A 17920-nucleotide genomic window follows, 5' to 3' on the forward strand; every position below is an offset into this window, starting at 1 on the left:
CACCTAAGCGACAGCTCTATTTGGGAAGGAAATGTGCCACCATCATGGCTTCAGTGTCTCTTTAAAGTGAGTACACGCATGTGCACAAACACACACGCGCGCGTGCATACACACACACACAAACCCTTCTCCCTGGAATTGATTCTGGTCTGGGATTTGGTACCAGCCATGAGAAAAATACTCAGGTCACTGGTTGTGTCACAGAACCTGGTCAAAACCACTGTCAGTTATGGAAGCCATGATTGGCCAGCTCATTTGGGTGACATCACAAGGAAGCATTATGAAGTATGCTAACAACTACTCTGTTTTAGGCCCTGCCTGAATTGGGTTTCTGGTTTGTATCTCGGAGTAGCTGTTGCTGGGCTACAGAACAAGTGTCACTGAATATTCTGTGACAGACTAGGAATCTCCAATCTACAGGACTTTGCTAGAGTGAGTTCCTTTCCAGTTACTGGTTTTGGTTCCAGGGTTAAGTTTTGCTATTTCATGTTTACATGTATGCTGTTAGTTTCCATCCTAGGTTTGATCTGTGAATGTTGTATCTATTTTTTCATTATTACCCAATTTCCTGTTTCAAAATTCATTTATTCTCTACTTTTCCCCCATTTTCTTCAGTTGGAACACGTGTTACCATAAACACGTGCATGCCTAGCCTGCATTTTGGTCAAACTCTCCTGCTCTATCGCTTCCTCCACTCCATCTCTGTGACTAATACTGTTTCTTTGATAAACGCTCAGCCCTCCTCTTCCTTAAACCCACAGAAGAAGAAAATATCAGTTTCTCTTTGTGGACTTTGTTTCTCTTAGATGAGATTTTCTCTACTAGAAGCTACTTTCCACAGAGTATAAACGTTCAGTCGTCCCTTTGTCTGAGTATGGGCTATTCCCCAGAATCAGAACAGATGCTGCTACACTTGTGTTCAGTGTCTTTATGTCAATTACCTTCTGGATTATTCTTGTACTTCTTGGTCTTAAAGGCATCATTTGCTTGTTTGGGTTATCTCAGATTTCAAGACAGAGAATTCATACCTATCAACTTCCATTCTAAAACCATATCATTTCTTCCCTAGCATCGTGTGTCCCTGAAATTGCCCAAATACAGAGAACTTGAGGTAACCATCATGGCCAGCACCCAGGAAGACGACATCCTTAGGAAGAATTATAAATTTTTAACATCTCTGGGGTGTGGTGCATTTGGGGAGGTGGTACTTGCCCAGCACCTTCCAACGAAAACGGAGGTGGCTATCAAGGTGCTTGAGAAAGAGTACAATGATGAGGAGTACATCAGGTCTGAAGTTGCGATCCATAAGTCCCTGCAACACAGCAACATCATCCAGTTATTCCACGCTATCAACACGCTGCAGACCACCTATCTCATCATGGAGTACCATAAAGGAAAAGACTTGGTGATGTTGATCAGGGAGGTGGGCTGTCTAACAGAGGAGGAGGCTAGGCCAATAATCAATCAGTTGGCGTCTGCTGTGCACTTCCTGCACCAGAGACGGATCGCGCACCGCGACATCAAGCTAGAAAACATACTTCTGGGGGAAGGCGGCAAAGTCAAACTTTGCGATTTCGGGTTGGCCACTCAGCTTGCAGAGGGCCAGATGCTGGAGGAGCTGTGGGGCACCTTGCCATATTTGGCCCCTGAGATCTTGGCCGGAACACCATATGACGCTATGGCAGGGGATATGTGGAGCTTAGGGATTGTCTTCTACGTCCTGGTCACCGGACAATTGCCCTATGTAGCATCGACCCCTGAAGCTATGTACCATCTGATCACCACCACCCCGTGCCGCATTCCATACCATCTTTCTAAGGCCTGTTATCTCACCTTGGCCAGACTGCTCACCGGTTACATTTGGTTCAGGCTAACTTCATCTCGGCTTGTGGAACGACCTTGGCTGGGCCATATTCAGGAACACGTAACACCTCCTGCCAAGGATATCCTCCCCAAGGTTGTGGAGACCATGTGTAACATCGGGTACACCTGTGAGCAGGTTATATCATCGCTAAAAGACCCACAGTCAAACCTAACAGCAACGATTAACATACTAAAATTCAAAGTCAGCTCTGGGGATAGCAGCCTGCAAACGATCATCCCTGCAGTCGCTATTAGTGTCCCTGTGGCCATGAAGAGGAGCCACAGCGAACCGGCTCTGCTGTCCAGGGGCAGAAGCAAAGCAGGGCTCCACACACACACCTGCCCGGAGGAGCTGCACTATTCAGATAACACAGCCCCAGAAGGAGATGCATTGGCCACTGAAACCATCAACTCCGCTACAGGGGACACCACAGTCAACACGATGTCACTGGATAGCCTGGCTGACGAATCCTCCTCCCATGAACCACCTCTGAATGGGAGATGCATGGGACTGGTGAACATGGCCTTCAGCGAAGAACAATCCACAGAGCCAGAGGTGCCCAGTGACCAGCCCCAGGTTGTACCCACAGCCTCTGGAACCAGGCCACTCCGGGGCTGGAAGCGAATGAAGAAGAGAATTTCCCGGGCACTGAGAGCACTGTGCTGCTGCTGCCTGCCTGCCCCACGTGGGCAAACGGAAGTGGCCTAGGAGAATTCCAGCCCTGATGAGGAGTGCCTGCTGCAGGAGGGAGCCAGGACAGAAGCTCAGATGGGTGCGGCCCTGCAACCCAGGGCAACAGGTCCCTGCGTCCATAATCCAGCTACAGGTTCTGCGCTTTCTCTTTTAGCTTACTGCTGCCCCGGCACTGATTTCCGGATCCAGGGCTGGACAGAAGGCCCATCTGCCCGCTGAGACTCCACCTCCCCAGCTTTGTTTGCATTTAGGACCGTTACCCACAACATCTAACACACCTCCCTCTGCTACCAGCCATGACTTAGATGCCCACCTCATGCTGATCATCATCTTGGTCACTTCCTCTGCTCCAGCTTAATATGAACTGTCTGTTGGGCAGACCTGCAACAATGCATGTCCTTGAATCTGATTGACAGGGACAATGGATACAGAGTTTGAGCTTATGCTTCAATCTGAACTCCCACTATTTCAATAGTTCTGATTTTTGTGTTATGTGTTATTTTTTAAAATTTGCTTACTTGTTATTTGTTAGTTTTTATATATCTTTAACATAAATGTGTTCATTAGGAAGTTCAATTTAAATAGAAAAAGTAGTTAATTAATATTGTTAATGCTTCATGTAAATATCTGGACAGTCATTAGTAACTATGAAAGCCCAATGTGGACAATAAATATTCATATGAGCCACAAAAGAGAGGACCTTTTGGTCCTAGCTTGTAGGAGACACTGTCGGCCAGCCTCCCTAAGCCTCAGCTCTCCTGCCAAAACCAGCCTACCCAAGTCTCAGCCGTCCTTCCAAAACAAGCCACATGAGCATGCATGGCAGGAACTTCTTCCCTGAGCCAATCAAAATCTCCTGCTATGCCCAGAGACTGTTGACTAATGGACACGTGATCAGAGTTGTCAGTGAAGAACAAACTCAGGTCATCAGGCTTGGTGGCCAACACCTTTACCTGATGAGCCATCCCATTGACCTGGAAGATTTATTGGACTGGTTAACCTAAGGCCTAGTGTATTCCTCATTTACAACATGCAGGCCAAGTCTGGAATCTGGATGCCTCTGCAGTTTTTGTGTGCTGCTGGTGACCTAGAATCTCCCTAGCACAGAGTTCACATTGAAGGCAGAAGGCGTTAGCGTTGTGTCCTTGGAAGATGGCTACAACAATGGGTGAATTCCTCAAAGAAGGGGCTTGCACACCCAGGATTTCCTGCTCCCCTAGTCTGCTCCCTGGGCTCCCAGCACTTTGGATGGTACCATTTACAATCAGGATGGGTCTACTCCAGTCACTGTCCCACATGCCAACCCTCTCTGGAAATTCCTCTCAATGCACAAGTGTGTGCTACCCATCCTAGACACTCATGCAGTCAGGTAGAGAACCACCACTTCACAGTTCTGCCTGAATGCCTGGGAAATGCTTACCCAAGAAGTCATGGTGACACTCTTACCCCTGGGAGGATACATCCACAGGACTGGACACATGACCTGAAGACCTAGTAATCTGAAGACCTGGTCCTGGTGGTGAGCCTCTAGGAAGTCATGTGGTCTGGGCAGGCCAATCATCATCCCTCCACAAGACTTTTCTCACAGAGAAAAGACAGATCTCATTTTTGGTAATCGAGGCAGAAACAGGATCTGCTGGTAGAGAAGCTGAATCCACAGAAGGAAAAATTGTGTGGGAGAGATTAAAGAATTGCCTGCAGTAGAGAGCAGCCCATGACAGACCAAAGAAAGACTCCACCCAGACCAGAGTGGTGAAGCACGGAGTTTACTGGAGTTATTCGTGAATTGTTCATAGATATAGGAAGACCCAGTCCCATGTGGGTGGCACCATTCCCTAGGTTGAGCCCTGGACTGTCTAAGAATGAAGCAAGCTAGCAAAGATGAGTTTATTCTCTTTGCCATGGACTATGAGTGTGATATGACAAGCAGCTAGAGTTCCTGCCTTAAAATCCCAAAACTGATGGATTGTATCTTGGATTGATGAGTCAAATAAGCCCTTTCCTCCCCTGTGCAGTATTTGTTACAGCAGCAGAAACAAAACTAGAACTTATGTCAGAGATCTTTACCAGCCGAGCTTCCTCCTTGGGACCTGACAAACCCACCTGCTTTGTTTAAGAGCCTGGATTTTGAGGTGCTCCTGGTAAAAAGCGGTTGAGCCTATAATGCTTAAAGAAAAGAGAAATAAGCTCACATCTGTTGCCACTACCCACTCCATACTGTTGGTAAGATGTATTTGGAAAATCCTCTGTCTTGTGAACTAAAATAAGCACCCGTGGATCCCTTCCCCATTCTCATTAGTGAGCTCTGCTAGGACACATGATGTGTTCAGGAGATAGATGCCAAGCACAGCTCTTTCAACTCCTATTTTGAACTTGACCTTTGCAGCTACTCCGGGTTTGAGAATGCACAGAGGTGTTCCCTCTTACCCTAAACTTGACACTTCTGATATTCATCCTTGTATGTCTTCACTTAGACTACAAAGACATGGAAAATTCTGAAGTATTTGTCAACAAAAAGAGACTTGTTGAAGATGGCTTCCTATAATTAAAGATGTCACATAGCCTAGAGACTAGTGAAGATGGGGAAACCATGCCTATTATTTTAAAGATGAACATGACAGACACCAGTGAGCAGTCCTAGGAACTCAGATACAGTCATACCCTAAAATCATCAGATTCCCTGAGGAAAGGACAAGGGAGAGAAAGCTGGGGATGGGGAATGTCAGACAATCTGAAGGAAGAACTGGGTGTGAGATGCCTTTCTTCTAGAAAAACAGCAAGTGAATCTCCAGGCTGATTCCTTCCTGCTACTCATTGAGGTTCAAAACCGAGAAAAGCAAGTCACTTAGGCACAATGAAGAAAAGTAAATGTGGACAAATGCCAACACTCAACTCTGCAGTGCTGCAGGGAGGAGAATGAGCTCATGTAATATTGACACCAAGGTCATGGAGTACCTCTGTCTACAGGAGTTTGTGCTCTGCCAACAAGACCAAAATCCAGTGTCCTGATTAGTGTTGCTTACATGAATAAACATTAGTCTGACCTTGTCTCAGTTCAGCCAGGTGCGCTTGGTTCCGGGATGAAACGGTCGACTTAAAGAAGTCATTACTGTCCCTGTCAGTTGGAGGTACTGGAAAGAAACGGTCCAGTTGGAGATGTCATCACTCTCTCCGTCAGCTGTAGGTACCGGGAATAAACGGTCCAGTTGGAGCAAACACCGCTCTCTCCATCAGCTGTAGGTACCGGGAATAAACTGTCCAGTTGGAGCAAACACCACTCTCTCCATCAGCTGTAGGTACCGAGAATAAATGGTACAGTTGGAGAAATCACCGCTCTCTCCATCAGCTGTAGGTACCAGGAAGAAATGGTCCAGTTGAAGAAATCATCGTTCTCTTCACTATCTGTGGGTACCGGGAATAAACGGTCCAGTTGGAGAAATCACCGCTCTCTCCATCAGCTGTTGGTACCGGGAAGAAACGGTCCAGGTGGAGAAATCATCGCTTTCTCTATCACCTGTAGGTACCAGGAAGAAAAGGTCCAGGTGGAGAAATCATCGCTTTCTCCATCACCTGTAGGTACCGGAAAGAAAAATGGTCCAGTTGAAGAAGTCATAGCTCTCTCCATCAGCTGTAGGTACCAGGAAGAGAAGTGGTCCAGGTAGAGAAATCGTTGATCTCTTCATCAACGGTAGGTTCCGCAAAGAAACGATGGAGTTGGAGAAGTCATAGCTAACTCCATCAGCTTAGGTACCGGGAAGAGAAGCGGTCCAGGTAGAGACGTCATTGCTCTCTTCATCAGCTTATGTACCAGGAAGCGAAACGGTCCAGGTTGAGAAGTCACCGCTCTCTTCATCAGCTGTGGGCTTCGGGTGCTGATTGAACCCTTGACCCACTTCAACCTCCCTAAAGTAACTTGTTTGGTGTGGTTCCAATGAAGAATTCATCATTTCCTGCAAAGTGGAAGACTTACAAGGTTTGAGTCAACTATTCCCTTTCCAAGGTGAGTGGGACACACTATACACATTGTAGTCAGTCTAGGGCTACAGGCAAATATGCTGTTCCTAAGAAAAGGAAGCAGAATTTTATAGACTGCTTTTCTGAGCTGCTCTGTGAGTCAGACACTCCTACTGTATTAGTCAGTTTTCTGACACTGTAACTGAAATCCTGAGCCTGACTGCTTTATCCACAAAAGAGGCTTATTTATTTCAGCATTCTAGACCTCAAGGGTCTGGTGTGGTGAGGCTCATGAGGAACAGTACCCCAACAGAAGTAGAGAGGCAGGAAGACAGAGAGAGGGGAGAACCGCTTTTGCTCTTCTTTACAATACCCCTATACAAGAACAAATGCAAGCTCCCAGTCCTCACTTGCGGCTTTCCTGCAAGGAAAAAAAATATGCCAAAAAGCAGCTCCAGGAGGAAAGGCTAATCTCAGCTTTCCCTTGACAGCTCAGCACATAAAACTGTGAGTGACAGCAGCCCCTGAGCTAGAGACCTGAGGTGAATAAAAAGGACAGATTGATTGGAGGACCAGCATGCATGCCTCTGATTCTAACAACAGATACAATGTAACCAGAAGCCCGAAGCTCTTGCCTGCCCTGTGGTGCGAGACAATTCTGTTTTCTGTCAATTATGTTTTAAATAAATGCTTATTGGCCAGTTAACAAGGCAGGAAGTATAGATGGGACAACCAGACAAGAAGAAGAGGCAGAGCATTGAGAACAGGTGAATTCTGGAAAGAAGGAAGCTCCTTTCCCAGTACAATGGAGACACTGAAGATGCAGTATGTGACCTGCCCCACTGAAAAAGGTACTGAGCCATGTGAATAACATACATAAGAAATAATGGGTTTATATAAGGTATAAGAGCTAATACAAAGCCTGAGTTAATGGACAAATCAGAGTATTTCTTATGAAGACCTCTGTGTGGTTTTCTTTGGGACGTACCAGCTGTGGGAACCGGGCATGACAGAAACCCCAACAAAGCAGGTCCTCACGTTACAGAATGGTGCCCACGAGGACAACTTCATCCACATAAAACCTGAGAGAGCTTGGAAGTAATTCTAGAGAGAAAAGAATAGAGTAAAGCATGACTTCTTAGTAGCAGAAATTTCTCAGGTCTGCTCTGCTTGCTAGAGTCAAGCAAGCTCTCTCTTTTAAGAAAGGCTTCCTGACTCAGTTTTAGCTGCAAGGTTTTTTAAAGAGGTCCTGCCACGAAATACTTAAATGGGCATGATGAAAAGCTGAACAAATGATTTTTGGTATTCAGTTGTAGCAGGAATAAAGTCATGCTGTTTTAAAATGCTGGCTTTATGGGTCATCCTGACAATGCAAACTCTGACTCTTTCAGGCAGGTGGTCCGACTATAGAGAATTTGAGTGCAGTGTGTGAGCACACTGCTGCAGCTTGCTTGTTGGCACAGACATTAAAATTCAATAGAGTTGTGGCAATAAACGTGACTATAGCCGGTACATCTGCCATGAGCATGGAATCTCGGAAAAGACTCATGTGGTCAGAAAAAGAGAGATATACATCAAAGTGAGATTCAAAGACAAAGAAAACCTCTAAATGCTTTACAGTGTGTTAAAAATAGATGCAAGCTTAAAAAAAAAAGGTTAAAGACCATAAAACAAAGAGTAAGAAAGAGAGTAGCTGGGTGTGGTCGCATACACCTTTAATCACAACACTTGGGAGGCAGATGCAGACAGAGATATCTGTGAGTTCAAGGTATGGTGGCACACACCTTTAAACTCAGCACTGGGGAGGCAGAGACAGGCATATCTCTGTGAGTTCAAGGACAGCCTGGTCTACAGCGTGAGTTCCAGGACAAAATACATAGAAACCCTGTCTCAAAAACCAAAAATTAAAAATAAACAAAATAGAGTTTAAAATAAAGCCATGTAATGATGGAAAACACACAGAGAATCTGGATACTGTATGTTATTATGCTCTCTTTGAATTGTTTGAATGCTGAGGAAGGAACAACAGCCGTTAAAAGATATCTGCTTATAAATACTGCTGAATTAATACAAGATAGGGATTTAGAACATATCTTGAATTCAAAATTGAAGTCAGAATGTATGTTACTTTATAGAAAACATTTTGCTTTTGTTTCCACAGGAAATGAGAGGCTTTGGATTCATTCTGAGTTAAGAAAAATCAGCTTTGATCAAGGAAGACCAAGTGAGAAATCTCCACTAGGAACAGATGGCACAGATGTCTGAGTTCTGTGTCCAGAACAGATTTAACACTTCTGCCTGAGATGATCAAGAATCGCAAGATATTCCAGTAAGGACTTGTTCATAATTCTAAATTTTCTTTATGTCTCCATAAGATTATCAGCACACCCAAACAGCAGGAAGTAGCCTGGAATACTACACCACATTCCCAAAAAATGGACTATGTGATGTGAGAGAATTCTGTATTCTTTCAATTATGTTTTAAATAAATGCTTAGGGACCAGTAGCCAGGCAGGAAGTATAGGCAGGACAACTAGACAGGAAGTAGAGGCAGGGCAATGAGAACAGGAGAATTCTGGGAAGATGGAAGCTCCTTTCCCAGTCCCGTGAAGAAACTGAAGATGAAGGATGTGACCTGCCCCACTGAAAAAGGTACTGATCCTTGTGGCTAACATAGATAAGAATAAGAGGTTAATAGATGTTATAAGAGCTAATATGAAGACTGAGTTAATAGGCCAGTGTATTACCAATGGAGAGCTCTGTGTGGTTTCCTTTGGGACGTACCAGCTGTGGGAACTGGGCAGGACAGAAACCCCAACAGAGCAAGCCCTCATGTTACAGCCATGAAATAAGCCTCTTATACACTGGAAATATTTGTCACTCAAATTGGTTTAATAAAACACTGATTGGCCAGTATCCAGGCAGGGCAACCAAACTAAGGGAGATGGGAAGGAGAAGGATGGAGTCAGGAGTCACCAGGAGGTACAAAGGGGAGCAGGAGTTGAATGCACCATGCTAATAAAGGTACTGTGACATGGCAGAGAGTAAAGAATAGTGGGTTAACTTCAAAATGTAAGAACTATAACAGTAATTAAAAAATCACTCGTCATTAATATCCCTTAATCTCAATGGACTCAATTTACCTATAAAAAGACACAGGCTAAGACAATGGATACAAAAGCAGGATCCAGTCTTCTGCTGTATACAAGAAACACAACCTCAACCTCAAAGACAGATATTACATCAGAGTATAGGATTTGGACAAGATTTTCCAAAAAATGGACCTAAGAAAAAAGCTGGTGTAGCTACCCTAATATTTAACAAAATAGACTTCAAAGTAAAATCAATCAAAAGGGATGGAGAAGTATACTTTATCCTGATAACAAGAATAATTCATCAAGATGAAGTCTCAATACTAAACATCGATGCCCCAAATACTAGGTCACCCTTATGTAAAAGAAACAATACTAAAGCTTAAACACAATCAAACCCCACATACTAATATGGGAAAATTTCAACACACTACTGTCCTAATGGACAGGTCAACCAGACAGAATTCTAAGAGACAAATAAGAGAGCTAACACATATCATGACTCAAATGGATTTAACAGACATCTAATGAATATTCTACCGAAACACAAAAGAGTATATGTTATTCTCAGCACCTCATGGAACCTCCTTTAAAATTGATTACATACTCTGTAATAAAGCAAACCTCCACAGATACAAAATATTTGGATTAATCCCCTGGGTCTTATCAGTCTACCATGGTTTAAAATTAGAATTCAACAGAAATACAAACTTCAGAATGCAGAAAAACACATGGAAATAAAATAGTGCACTATTGAATCACATCTGGGTCAAGGAAGAAATAAAGAAGGGAATTAAAGACTTCCTTGAATTCAAAGAAAGTGAAGGCACAACATATCCAAACCTATGGGACACCATGAAGCAGTGCTATGAGGAAAGTTCTTAGCACTAACGGCCCACATAAGGAAAATGAAGTAAGCTCACATTAGTGACTTAACAGCACACCTGAAAGCTCTAGAACAAAAAGATGCGGATTCATCCAGGAGGAACAGAAGACAGGAAATAATCAAATTAAGGGCTGAAATCAACAAAATAGAAACAAAGAAAACAATACAATGAATCAAGGAAACCAAGAGCTGGTTCTTTGAGAAAATCAACAAGCTAGACAAACTCTCATTCAAACTAATCAAAAAGTAGAGAGAGAGAGAACATACAAGTTAACAAAATCAGAAATGAAAAGGGGGACATAACAACAGACACTGAACAATTCAGAGAATCATTAAGTCTTGCTACAAAAATCTGTACTCCACAAAACAGTAAAATGAAAAAGAAATGGACAGATTTCTAGATAGATACCACCTACCAAAATTAAATTAAGATCACGTGGACAATTTAAATAGACCTATAACCTGCAAGGAAATAGAAACTGTCATCAAAAGCCTCCCAACCAATTTAAAAAAAAAACCCAAGAGCCTGATGGGTTTAGTGCAGAATTCTTCCATAACTTCCAAGAACTAATAGCTGTACTCTTGAAAATGTTCCACATAATAGAAACAGAAGGAACATTGCCACACTCTTTTTATGAGGCTACAGTTATCCAGATACCAAAACCAAACAAAGACTAAACCAAGAAAGAGAACTACAGACCAGTCTCATTAATGAACATGTATGCAAAAATACTCAATAAACTACTGGCAAACCAAATTCAAGAACACATCAGAAAAATCATCCCAGAGATGCAGGGATGGTTCAACATACAATAATCTACCAACGTAATTCACCATATTCAAGGTAATCATCATCAAAATCCCAACACAATTCTTCACAGACCTTGAAAGAACAATAATCAACTTCATTTAGAAAAACAAAAACCCAGGACAACAAAATAAAACCCTGAACCATAAAGGAACTTCCAGAGGCATCACCATTCCTGACCTCAAGCTCTATTACACAGCTATAGTAATGAAAACAGCTTGGTATTGGCATAAAAACAGAAATGTTGACCAAGGGAATCTAATAAAAGACCTGGATATTATTCCACACACCTATGAACACCTGATTCTTGACAAAGAAGCTAAAATTATACAATGGAAAAAGGAAAACAGCTTCGACAAATGGTGCTGGCATAACTGAATGTCAACCTGTAGAAGAATGAAAATAGATCCATCTCAGGTTCTATGCACTAAACTCAAGTCCAAATGGATTAAAAACCTGAAGACAAATCGGGCCACACTGAACCTGATAAAAGAGAAAGTGGGAAGTAGCCTTCATTACATGAACACAGGATACCACTTGCTAAATATAACCCCAGTAGCACAGACATTGAGAGCAACAATAAATGAATGGGATCTCCTGAAACTGAGAAGCTTCTGTAAAGAAAAGGACACAGTCAATAAGATTAAAAAAAAAGACAGCCTACTGAATGGTAAAATATCTTTACTATCCCCATATCAGATAGAGAACTGATCTCCAAAATATATGAAGAACTAAAGAAATTAGACATAAAAATTCTAAGTAACTCAACTAAAAAACGGTGTACTGAACTAAACAGAGAGTGCTCAACCAAAGAACCTCAAATGGGCAAAGAGATACTTAAGGAAATGTCCAAAATTCTTAGCCATCAGGGAAATGCAAATAAAAACAACTCTGAGATGCCATATTATACCAGTCAGAATGGATAAGATCAAAAAGACCAATGATAGATTATTCTGTAGAGAATGTGAACTGAGGGGAACACTCATCCATTGCTTGTATGATTATAAACTTGTACAACCACTTTGGAAATCAGTATGGCAGTTTCTCAGAAGTTGGGAATCAACCAACTTCAGGACTGAAAAATACCACCCACCCTTGGACATATACCCAGGAGATGCTCAATCATACTACAAAGACATTTGTTCAACTATGTTCATAGCAGCATTATTTCTAATAGCCAGAACCTGGAAAGAAACAAGATGTCCCTCAACAGAAAAATGGAAAACAAAATGTGACACATTTACACATTGGAGTAGTACTCAGCTGGGAAAAAAATGACATATTGAAATTTGCATGCAAATGTATGGGACTAGGAAAAAAACATCCTGAGTGATGTAACCCAGACCCAGAGAGTTGAATATGGCAGTACTCACTCATTAGTGGATACTAGTTGTAAAGTAAGGATATTGAGCCTATAGTTCATATCTAGAGTAGCCAAGTAACAAGGTGAACCCTAAGAAACACATATATAGAACAACCTGGAAAGGGGAAATAGACAAGATCGCCTACAAAATTGGGAGCATGGGGATGGGCAATTAGGGAGGGTAGAAGGTGAAGATGAAGGGAGAGGGAAGGGGGAAGGAGAACTTGAGGGAACAGGATGGTCGAGATGGAGGAAGGACAAATGAGAGCAAGGAAAGAGATATTTGGATTGGGGAGCCATTTTGGTGCTAACAATAAACCTGGCACTGGAGAAATTCCCAGGAATCCACAAGGATGACCACAGTTAAAACCCAAAGCAACAGAAGAGAGGGTGCCTGAACTGGACTTTCCCTGTAGTCAGATTGAAGAATATCTTAAATTTCACCACTGAATCTCCATTCAGCAATAGGTGGGAACATAGCCAGAGACCTGCATTGGGGCACTGGACTGAGCTCCCAAAGAGTGGGAGGAGTGAGACTATGAGCCAAGAGGTCAAGACTTCAATGGACACACCCACTGAAACAGGTTACCTAAGCTAAAGGGAGCTCACCACTCCAGCCGGACAGGGAAAGAAATACCTAAGGTCTAAACTAGTCCTTCTGAATGGGGGTGACGGTTGTATGGCTGTAGCAGACTGTGGGACACTAGCAGTCATGGAAACTGCCAAGAGGTCTTGTCCCTGGAAGGCAGTGATCAGAAAGGCAGGGCTACAATATGAGACCCCATTTTCAGTTGGCTTTCCACTGCCTCCTCTGCTTCCCAGCAAAGTATTTACCAGAGGCTCAGATTAGTGCCCTTGCAAACCGCTTTGTGAATATATTGACTGTCAGGCTTAATCCTCTTTCAAAGTAACAAAGAAAGAAGAGGCAAACTATAGTGATTTACAGACTGATTTCTTTACACAATGCGATATTTCCCAAACAAGTAGATGGTGGTCTTGTGTTTCAAGAGTTCCAAGCCTCTGGGCAGAGTGAGCTCAGTACAGGAAGAGCAAGTGGCAGTGATGCCAGCTTCCCTTCCTGCCTCTCAACATGACTGAAGAGCCTACTGAGAACAAGTCGCCTGGATGCTCTGGCAGTGATCTACTGTGCACACATGATGTCACTATAGCCACACCCATCAGCAGCAACCTCACCATCAACATCACACTCCAGCCCCAACCAACCTTGCCTACGCTCATGGGGCCCTGAATCTGATACCATGTGATCATATAGATCCACAAGAAACTGATCCATTGAGCATGTTCAATAAACCCGATGTCCTGACATCTTACAACCAGAAACTCCAGGAAATGACACGACTGTATTGCTTAACAATACTTGCTTTCTGTGGGGCAAGAGAGGTGCTGAGTGTTTTGAAAACATTCCCCTATTCTTCTAAAAAACATACACTTCCTCTAACTTTACAAATGATCAAATAAATTCTATCCTGTGTTAAGTTATAAAATTTACCTTCTCTCTTCCAGCATGAGGCATGCCCACAAACATGACAAGAGTCCCATGCCTTGATCATCCTTTTTGTGTGCTTTTGGCTAGACAAATAAAAGGGCTGGAACTGTGTTTGCTGACACCATCCCCAAAGTCCTATGAATGACTGGTCTCTACTTTCCCATGTTTCCCTGATTTAGCTTGGGTTCCCACACAGCCTTCCATCCACATCAAATTCACTAGATGCCAGGGCAAATATGTTAGCCACTTATCCTGAGTTCTAATGGATTTTACAAACTAATTTCCTAGTAATACTACATTATAGGGTTAACAGAAAGGTTATGCTGATCATGTGGAATACTGTGAGGGAGGATGTGAAAGAGGAGGGAAGGTCAACACCTATAGGTGAGGTTCTCTGGGCCTACCCAGCACATACTGGTCCTAGGTATAAGTGAAACACCACAAGAAACCTACACAGAAACAGGTTTAAGATCTTGTCTTCTTACCTTGAGTAGCAAGAGACATGGAGACCTTATTTTTATTTTACGGGTACAAGCTGATAATATAATTATACCTCCTTCTACCCCTTCTTAAAATATACATCAACATGAATTAATATACCATAACATCCTGTTTAAAAAATACAGAAGTTTTGTCAGTATGAAATAAAAATTTTAATAAAATAAACTGCTAAAAATGCAGAAAACTAAAATTTTCAATGCTATTCCATTGAAAAGTTAGTTATCAAGTAATTAGTTCTTTCAAATTTTTTTGTTACTTAATCAAACACCTTTTTTGATTGTGTCTGACTATGGAACAAATTATGTGTTTGTATATATGTATATTATAATAAGTATAATATCCCATAAACATCGTATTTTCTTATCTTTTTGTTTCATCTAATAGCTGGGAGTTTGATGTTCCGTTCGGTGCCCATGGTGGAGACTGATGAAATGAAGCTGGTGCAGACCAGAGTCATTCTCAGCCACATTGCCACCAAATGTGCCCTCCATGGGAAGGACATGAAGGAGAGAGGTATGGATGAAATACTTAGTCTGGGAAATAGTTACGTCATGACTTGAGTGAACAGAACCATGGCAAAGGACTCGTGACATAATGCCTGGGTGTTTGGGCATGCATATACTGACTTCAGTTAAGAAGAATGCTATGGAATTGAGGGAAGAATAGGAGGGATTGTGGGTGTCCTGTAGAATAGGAGATGGTGGAGTCCGGTATCCCTTTGATTCATCTTCACAGGAAACATTCTATCCAATAGGTTTGGATAGATAGACCCAAAGGGCAGTAAAGAGAAGGATCCAAATAACTTCTCTTCCAGTTCTGACAATTACAGTCATGACCCTAGCTTACCATGTAAATCTACATGCAGTCAGGCTGATTGTGGCTCACAGAGTCTGGTACAGAAGTACCAGGGTTGCATGAAGCTTTTTTGGGGAAGGCTGTTCTGATCTGTCAAGACTGATCATGTGGTCTCCTCTTTTTTGTGATAGACCATGCCATTCCAACTGAATATTCTGTGGAACTGTAGGTGTTTTCTCAGAAAGTTAAACATGGAGTCTCCAATAACCCAGCAGTTACATTACTAGATAAATATGCAAGAGAAATAAAAATACATTCCTGGGTTATTCATAGATGTGTTAGTTATAATGTTCAATAAATAGGAAATGAGCCAGACATTAACAGAAGAATGGAGTCAGAGAGCAGCCTTGCTTGCCAGCCCTTTAGGGCATTGAAATAGGAATGTGACTGGAGGTGGTGGCATTTGCCTTTATCTTAGCACTTGGTGACAAAAGGAGGAGAATTCTGGGAGTTTAAGGCCAGTGTGTCTACATAGTACATATACAGGTCAGACAAAGCTACATAAAGAGATCCTGTCTCAGTACAAATTGTAAAAGGATTGCTAACGTGCAAGTAAAAATCTATTATTACTGCCGCTACAGCTCTGTCAGAGGGGAACCTAATTTACCACAGCCTTTTATGGTTTTTGACTGTAAAATCTGAGGCAGGAGGGTTCTGGCAGAATATCTGTCTGTTTTCACCATTGACATGTATACTGAAGGGTTTGGATTACTCAGTTCTCCATCAACCTTACATTCCCCAACTGAGAAAGAGGCTAGCCTTGCCAAGGCCAAGGACAAAGCTAGGAACCATTATTTGCCTGCTTATGAGAAGGTGAGTGCAAGTGGTTTGACCTTTAGAGCATTCAGAAGTCATTGGAGCAGCTAACACTGCTGCACCAAATTGTGTCACGCAAATGTTAAGTGTTAAACACTTATTTCTCACTGTGCTATGAAGTTTACAATCAAGACATCGCTGATTGGAGTCTGACCAAACTTACTCATTGATTCATCTATGCCTGCTTTCTGTCTGGATCTTCAATGGCAGGTGGGACTGCAATATCTTCAGTGTGCCCTTTAGGGAGCAGAAATGCCATCCATGAACACTTATGGTGTAGGATCTATTCCCCTCTCTAGAGTTCTTCTTACAAACAGCATCATGCTGAGGGCTGGGGTACTTACCTTCTTGATTTGGGGGACACAGAGATCCTCAGTCACAACAGAGGCAACAGGAAATGATTTGGGTGCCTTTGATCACCTCCGACTCTCTCCCTTCGCCCTTGGGATCTGACAGATTAGGATTCATCCCATGAAAAGATGCTTTCTATTCATTACAACTTATCCCCTATACTGTGAAAACAGAAATCCCCTTGAAGATCAGTAAAACACATAAATTACAGTATCAGTTAGTTCTTTTACCAAGCAGTCATCCACATTTCTGTATGTACAGATAATCTGATATGTATTTGATGACATTATTTTTAGTTGGTAGTACTATAACATTTTTCTTATTCTTCATTGATGCGGGAGAATTGTCTCTGTTCTGTCAATCATGTTTTAAATAAACGCTGATTGGCCAGGCAGGAGGTATAGGTGGAAAAACCAGACAGAAAGTAGAAATGATGCAAGGAGAGCAGGAGAATTCTGGGGAGGAGGAAGTTAATTCCTCCCACTCCTGTCCAGATCACTGAAGCAGCAGGATGTGAAGTGCCCCACTGAAAAAGGTACTGAGCCACATGGCTAACACAGATCAGAAAAATGGGTTAATCAAGATGTGAGAGTTAGCCAATAAGAAGCCTGACCTAACGGGCCAATCAGCTTTAATAACTTATAGGGATCACAGTGTGATTTTCTCTGGGACTAAACAGCTGGGGGGCCGGGCGGGAAAGAAACCCGCAAACAAACAGGCCCCACTCATGTTACACTTCATGACTTTAACCTTGAAAGATCATTTTAGCAAACATATGTTACTCCAATTTTTAATAAAAACTTTCATGCATCTAGGTTGAGAGAGGCATGGTGATGCAAGCCTCTCTTTTTTAGCCAGACAGCAGAGAGTTTCCAGCTCCCCCAAAACCCAAACCCATCCAGTGACTACCATAAACTACTAGCCTCAACCCACCCCCAACCATGCTTATTCCCCTGCAACCTCAGTGAATCTCTAAAATACAGCTTGCTCCAATATTGTGGGGACTTAAGAAGTGAGTGAACAGCCACACAACATGACACACCACTCATTAGGACCTCAACAGTGGGACAAAATCCTAGGCCCCTCCACCAACTCCCTTGTCTTTTCCTGAAAATAGGCTCCTCAAAAATCCAACCCAATCTACTTGACCATGCAAGCTAAAAGTGACACCCCACCTAAGAGCTCAGAGATTGCTACAATGCTGAGGGGACCAAGAGCTGCTGCTATAAC

General features: G+C 42.7%; 1 protein-coding gene across 1 annotated transcript; it reads left to right on the forward strand.

Annotated features, from left to right (window-relative positions):
• Nucleotides 1-1075: 1075 nt before the first annotated feature.
• LOC148119056 (sperm motility kinase-like) lies at nucleotides 1076-2896 on the forward strand. The gene has a single exon (XM_087897820.1). It carries the CDS (start codon nucleotides 1121-1123, stop codon nucleotides 2570-2572), a length of 1452 nt encoding a protein of 483 aa, XP_087753946.1. The 5' UTR covers nucleotides 1076-1120; the 3' UTR covers nucleotides 2573-2896.
• The last annotated feature ends 15024 nt before the right edge of the window (nucleotides 2897-17920 follow it).

This window comes from Myodes glareolus, chromosome 18, assembly GCF_982192425.1.
Source record: "Myodes glareolus chromosome 18, mMyoGla1.1, whole genome shotgun sequence".
Taxonomy (NCBI): domain Eukaryota; kingdom Metazoa; phylum Chordata; class Mammalia; order Rodentia; family Cricetidae; genus Myodes; species Myodes glareolus.